General features: G+C 46.7%; 1 protein-coding gene across 1 annotated transcript; it reads right to left on the minus strand.

Annotated features, from left to right (window-relative positions):
- Positions 1–1229: 1229 nt before the first annotated feature.
- LOC133393401 (uncharacterized protein K02A2.6-like) lies at positions 1230–6343 on the minus strand. Its single transcript, XM_061658260.1, has 2 exons — positions 2624–6343; positions 1230–2506 (listed from the first exon to the last, which is right to left on the minus strand). Exons 1-2 carry the CDS (start codon positions 6011–6013, stop codon positions 1424–1426), a joined length of 4473 nt encoding a protein of 1490 aa, XP_061514244.1. The 5' UTR covers positions 6014–6343; the 3' UTR covers positions 1230–1423.
- Between the last annotated feature and the right edge of the window lie 447 nt (positions 6344–6790).

Below are 6790 nucleotides of genomic sequence, written 5' to 3' on the forward strand. Positions count from 1 at the left end.
TAATGTACTATTGTTACCGGCTGGCGCTGAACAACGTGTTAACCCAACCCAACCCTTACTCATGTGTTGATTTACGTAATTGAATTACCGTTAAGTTCCACCAGCCCCCTCCACATTAATCCTATCAATCAATCGCCCCTACTCGAAACCTTTCCACAGCCGCCGCGCAATTTGCAATGGCGTACATGGCGAAAAGCGGAAATAAAAAGCGCAATCACGCGATGGATTTCGCGATCCCACTATGAAAGCTTCCGAGCTGGAGCCGGATCAATGTAGGAGTAAGAAGGATGTATCGAAAAAAAACACCACCCAAACATGGCTTTGCCAACTCATTTCCGAAAATATCTACTTCCTCACCCTGCAGTAAGTGGAGACTTTTGCAACCGACCCTGCTGAAAGGCGCGCAGAAGAAACTTTTCCAATAAAATAGCGCTCGAGCAAATTGAAATGTTTTCGTAACTCGTAATTTTACGGATCGACAAATGGCGCCATCACGACAGGAGGGCCCCTGGCGCGATGGATTGTAAAGTAGGACACCCTGCTACCACACATGGTACAACTCCCGGGCAATACGGTGGAAAATCCGTCACACTGAAAAAACATTACTCCATTCAGTGGCGAACGGTGGCACTATGACGACTGATGAACTTTACAGCCTTACTACCGACCGACTAATGTGTTGCTTAAAATGTATTACTTTATTTGTTGGGTAAAGCTGCGGGGGAAGAAGATCAACAACAGAAATCGGCGTCACCCAACGGGACGGATCAGTGTGCGGTGTGGCTTTGGGAGTTGTAATCGGCTTGAAGAGCGAACGTTGTGTTGCATACACAATGATGGCCGAACTTTGTGCCAAATTGTAGAAGGTTATGTTAAAAGTACATCTTTTATTAATGTTTTTTTTTAATTATTTGGATGACGTTTTCCAGCATAAAGAGTAAAATGTTCGAAACGAAATAACTTTAAAAAGGTATTATTAATGCTATATTTTCGCAACAAAATTCTTTAAAACTTCATATTCAATTAAACTTCCGTAGACCCATAAGCTCTCAACTCCCCGTTTAATAAACGATTCCATTGCTCAAAAATAATCATTTTTCGAGTTTATTTGCTATTTATTTTACACCTTATTCATACATTTTTTTCGTAAAAACAAATATTTGCCTATGTACGGATACTGTTAAGGTCTGTCGTCATGCATTTAAAAGAGGTGGACGAATGCACGCGAATAAGTTAACACATATAAAAACGTTTATTCACTATCCTAATTGGAGGCGCGCCGGAGAGAGAGTGATCCTTCGGGGATCACGTCATAAGCCCGAACCTAACGGCATCTCACGAGATGCGTGCACTCATCAGTGAGAGCCGTGATACTTAAAGGTTGGCTCACTAAGGCAAAATATTCACCATAACATCTCCCTCCTTAAAACGTTCGGTACACATCGAACCGACTGGGCGGTCTTCTGTTGCGAGAAGAGCGACGTGGTTCATGTACCGAATCGATTGTTTGATCCGTTCTGCAGGATGTAGCTCTTCTTCGTGGACATTTGATGAGTGTTGGACGGCTGCTTTCAATATTAACATTACTAGATGGTACAACACAGGACGACATAGGCGCTGGCGGTGAGGACGGTTTATCAGCTTCTAGCTGGCCCGATGATGCAGGTACTGGTGACGGATTAAAGTGCCAAGCATCGAATAACAGATCCAAAGGTAGTGGTGAATGGGCCCGTGTTGTGTCCTTAAACGAACCGTCGCTGATACGCCGACGTAGCTGATTAATGTGTCGACGGAACGTCTTCCCCTCAGCAGTCCGAACCAGGTACATGTATCTGCCTTGCCGATCGACCACCGTAGCAGTGACCCATTTCCAATCGTTCAGGCGGTACTCCTTAGCGTAGATCGACTCACCGGGATTCAGCTCACGAACTCGTAGACCAGCACTCGATTGTGAAGCTTGACGTGGCGGCAATAACAGCTCTAGCAAGGTCCTGGGACGCCTGCCTAGCATAATCTCGGCAGGAGTTTTCGAATCATTCAGCTGAGCGTTCGGGGTGGCCCGATAGGTCTGCAAGAAGGTGTCCAGAGCTTCTCGTAACGTGAGACCATCGGCTGACATCTTCCTCAAAGCGCGCTTAAAGGTGTCGACAAACCTTTCAGCCTGCCCGTTGGATTGCGGGTGATACGGCGCTGTCCTGATGTGCTCAACCCCATTTTGCCTACAAAAAGATTCAAAATCTGTGCTAGTGAATTGTGGACCATTATCCGACACAAGTGTTACTGGGTTGCCAAAACGAGCAAATATGTTACGCAGTATACTTATCGTTGCCGTTGTTGTTGTACTGCTCGTTGGAATCACTTCTGGCCACTTCGAGAACGAATCGACAATCACCAGGTACCATTCCCCGTTGAGTGGTCCCGCGTAGTCGACATGAATGCGGTACCACGGACCTGGTGCTTCTGGCCAGCTGGTCGACTTGATGTGAGTTGGAGACTTAGCTGCTATCTGGCATGAATGACACGAGTTCACCCAATCGACAATGTCATGGTCCATTGATGGCCAATAAAAATAACTTCTGGCCATGGCTTTCATCCTATTTATTCCTGGGTGCCCGAGATGAACCTGTTTCAAGCAGGTGCGTTGCAATACTTTGGGGATTACCACCCTCTCTCTAAATAGGAGACACCCGTCGATTGCTGTAAGCGAATCTTTTCTGTCATGGAAGCGCGACAGTTCTCCTTCATAAGCTGCATTATTTGGCCATTCATGTTGAACGTATTGAAGGACTTTGGATAATAATCTGTCGGCTTTGGTTTCTCTACTTATGTCGATAAAATTAACTGGAACATACTGAATAGCGCTAGTTACCAATGATTTTACTTCCGCCTCTAATGTAACACATGCTATCACTGAATCTTCGTCTGGCTTGGCGTGTGTGTGTATCAGGCGGGAAAGAAGGTCAGCGTTGCCAAACTGATCGGTGCGAACGTATTCTATTTCAAAATCATATGCCAGTAGGGTAAGAGCGAAACGTTGCAACCGATTGGCTGTAAAATTGGGGATTCCTTTTTTCGACCCAAATATTCGCAAAAGCGGCCGATGATCTGTTTGTAATAAAAACTTTCTGCCGAATATCATCTTATGAAATTTTTTTATCGCAAAAATTATGGCCAAGCCCTCGCGATCAATCTGGCTGTATGCTTTTTCTGCCGCTGTGAGGGCGCGCGAGGCATGCTGGACCACCCGCATAGATCCGTCAGGATACTTATGGCTTATTGTCGCCCCGAGGCCAACTGATGATGCGTCGGCAGATACGATGATTGCTTGTTTAGGATCGTAATGGGTTAGTAGTAAATCGGAAGCCAATATCGTCTTGAAGCTCTCAAAAGCTTTTCTGCATTCCGACGTCCAGCGAAATTCGACTCCGGCCTTTAACAAATCGTCCAATGGATAGCGCAAATTTCTCATGTTGGGTACAAACCGACCGTAATAGTTTATGGCCCCTAAAAACGATCTTACTTCGGTTAAATTGGTTGGCTCCGGTAACTTGCGAATAGCTTCAACCTTCTGCGCATCAGGCCGTAATCCATGGCTGTCGATAATGTGGCCCAAATATTTGATTTGGTTAACCCTGAAGTGGCATTTTTCCGTTCGCAGTGTGAACCCGTAGTTCTGAATCCGATTCAAAACTTCTACTACGGTTGCGTCGTGCTCCGCTTCGGATGGACCTCCGATGATGATGTCATCCAAGTACACTGAAACGCCTTGGATACCGGATAGCATTATGTCCATCAATTGCTGAAAGGCTGTAGGAGCTATCTTAATGCCAGGTGGAAGTCGGTTGTACGTATAGAGCCCTCGATGCGTATTTATGGTCAAGAAATGACGGTATTCTGGATCAATTTCTACTTGCAAAAATGCATCTGACAGGTCTATTTTGCTAAAGACCTTGCAATTTGCCAGCCTTGCAAAAATGTCCTCTGGTACAGGTAACGGGTAGTCGTGGGGGAATAACGCAGCATTAAGTCCCGTCGAATAGTCGCCGCAAATACGAACAAGTCCGTTGGCTTTGCGCACGACGACCACTGGAGCTGCCCATTCTGCAGTAGTTACAGGAGTGATGACATTCAACTCCTCAAGACGGTCGAGCTCACGACTCACGGTTTCCTCCATCGCGTAAGCTACTGGGCGGCTAGGTCTAAAAACAGGACGAACATTATCTCGCAAGGTAAATTTTATACTCGCCTTTGTACAGAGTCCTGTTCCCGTAAACACCTTGGGAAAAAGCTGCTGGAACGATTGCTGTCCTGCTACTGCAACGTGATTGCAGAACGCATCCATCGGCACCGACCAGAGGGAGAAAACATCAATCAAATCGGCTCCCAGTAGTAGTAGGTTTGCTGCTCCGCATACGCTGAGTGTCGCCTGCCTCGTCTGGCTACCAACACTAACAGCACAGCTGAATTCACCATCCAATACCAGTGTAGCTCCCGATGCAGTTTTAGCTGTGACGGATGACGGTGTTAACGGCGGGCTGCCAATTTTTCTCCACGTACGGCGGTCGATGACACTGATATCCGAAGCTGTGTCTAGCTGCAATCGAACAGCTGTTCCGTTGAGAGCGATGGACACGAATCTGCGGCGCTCTCGTATGCTTCGGACGTTGACCGTTACTACACGAGTGTTGATATTCCGTTGCCGAACATTGAACCGCTTCTTCCTGCTCGCTGTGTTGCAGTGCCCCTCACGATGACCATATCTTGCACAGTCGAGACACTTGTGCGAACGGTAAGTGCACTCACGCACCCAGTGCATGTCACCACACAACCAACAGGGCTTCGCTGGCTTGCTTGTTGATGAACACACAGCATACTTTGCACGGAACGGTCGTTTGGTACGGTACGGCGTGAACTGCTTGTAATTAGTTTGCTGCGCTGCTTTCTCGTGCGATCTCTTCTCTCCGCTGTGTACTGCGAAAACACGTTCACTCGTCTCTCCGGCAATCATAGCGCTGTCTCCTTTCACACTTGTAATACGCTGACACTCTGCGGATAATTGTTCAAGCGTAACGTCGTTCCGCTCCTCTATGCGCGCAAGGAGTCTAGTTCGCAGGTCATTGTCAGCCTCATCTTTGAGCCCACACACCAGCATTAGGCACTTGAAGGTCTCTTCGTTCATGCTCGCAAACTGGAACTCGACGCATGCTCGGTTTACCCGACAGGAGAACGCGATCAAATCTTCCGTGCGCTTTTTACAAATCTGGAGGCATCTGTAGCGCTTACTAAGGAGAGATTCTCTACACCCAAAAAGTGCTGTCAGCTTATCGACGGTTTCCTCAAACGATAAATCACGTGGTGAGCGGGGTAAAATATAGCTTATATAACGGGCGTGTTCTGGTGTTCCCAACTTACGCACTAAAAGCCTTACCTTAGCCTCATCGCCTAGCCGCGAAGCGTCTTTGGCAAACAGGTCCTCGTAGCGTGTGAACCAAGCTTCGAACGTAACACCAGATTCAGCTTCATACCGGAACTCTGCTATGCTATTGGCCAAAGCATCGAGTATAAGTTCTGGGTTACTAGGACCGGCGGGCTGGTACTGCTGTGCGGGTTGTAGCTGGGCTGGCGGCGCGGATTGCTGCTGTTGCAACATTTGCGAAATTAACTGTTGCTGTTGCTTCAATTGCTGTTGCAGCAAGTGCAAGGTTTGCTGCAGGACGGCGTTATCCAGAGGTTGTTGACCCATCTGGCCATTTTGTACGGATGGCAATGGTGCTGACTGTGATGGCGCTGGTTGCGATGGCGATGGTCCTAGCTGCACTGGCCTCGGTGTTAACTGCCCTTGCTGACTCACGTAGCCGCGCGATCCAGGTTGAACATGGCCCGGCGGGTCGTACACGGAAGGAACCTCACCGGTTTGTTGGGCCGTCATTGCACGGTAATCGATACGGCCTAACGATGATCGTCGCTGGTCTTCATCCATCGGGACTTCCATCGCTCCATCTCCGCTGTTCATCCTGCGCCGCTTCGACGTGATGCTGGAGTTTTTTTTTTTTAAACACTCTTACACGTTAAAACACAGACTTTTACTTTACAGACACTAAACTTTTAAAACAAATTCTCGTCGCCACTGTTAAGGTCTGTCGTCATGCATTTAAAAGAGGTGGACGAATGCACGCGAATAAGTTAACACATATAAAAACGTTTATTCACTATCCTAATTGGAGGCGCGCCGGAGAGAGAGTGATCCTTCGGGGATCACGTCATAAGCCCGAACCTAACGGCATCTCACGAGATGCGTGCACTCATCAGTGAGAGCCGTGATACTTAAAGGTTGGCTCACTAAGGCAAAATATTCACCATAACAGATACGATTATAGTTGGTTAAGAAATGAAAAGGATTTTGGGATTTAGGGTAGTTTAGTTTAGAAAACCAGCCTGGCCTGTTTTTTTTTGTTTTTATCTTTAGTTCCTGATAATGAAATGTAATATTATGTCATGATTTCGGTGTATAATGCGATTTTGCATGGAGTAAACCACTTCACAGCATTTTAACGTTGTGTCGGGGTTTCCCTCGACAGATTTATATAGATATCGATGGATACATATAAACCGTGGCGGTTACGATTGAAGAACTAGATTCGTTTATTTTATGATAAAATGTCTCACATATGTCTAATCTTGATGTCTGTTGAATGAAAAGGTCTATTAATCGGTTAAATGAAACGGCGCGTAAGCGATACTAAACCTCAAATAAAACACCTTCAAACGACACACAGCTGTGCTGAGCCAT

This window comes from Anopheles gambiae, chromosome 3 (genome assembly GCF_943734735.2).
Source record: "Anopheles gambiae chromosome 3, idAnoGambNW_F1_1, whole genome shotgun sequence".
Classification (NCBI taxonomy): Eukaryota; Metazoa; Arthropoda; class Insecta; order Diptera; family Culicidae; genus Anopheles; species Anopheles gambiae.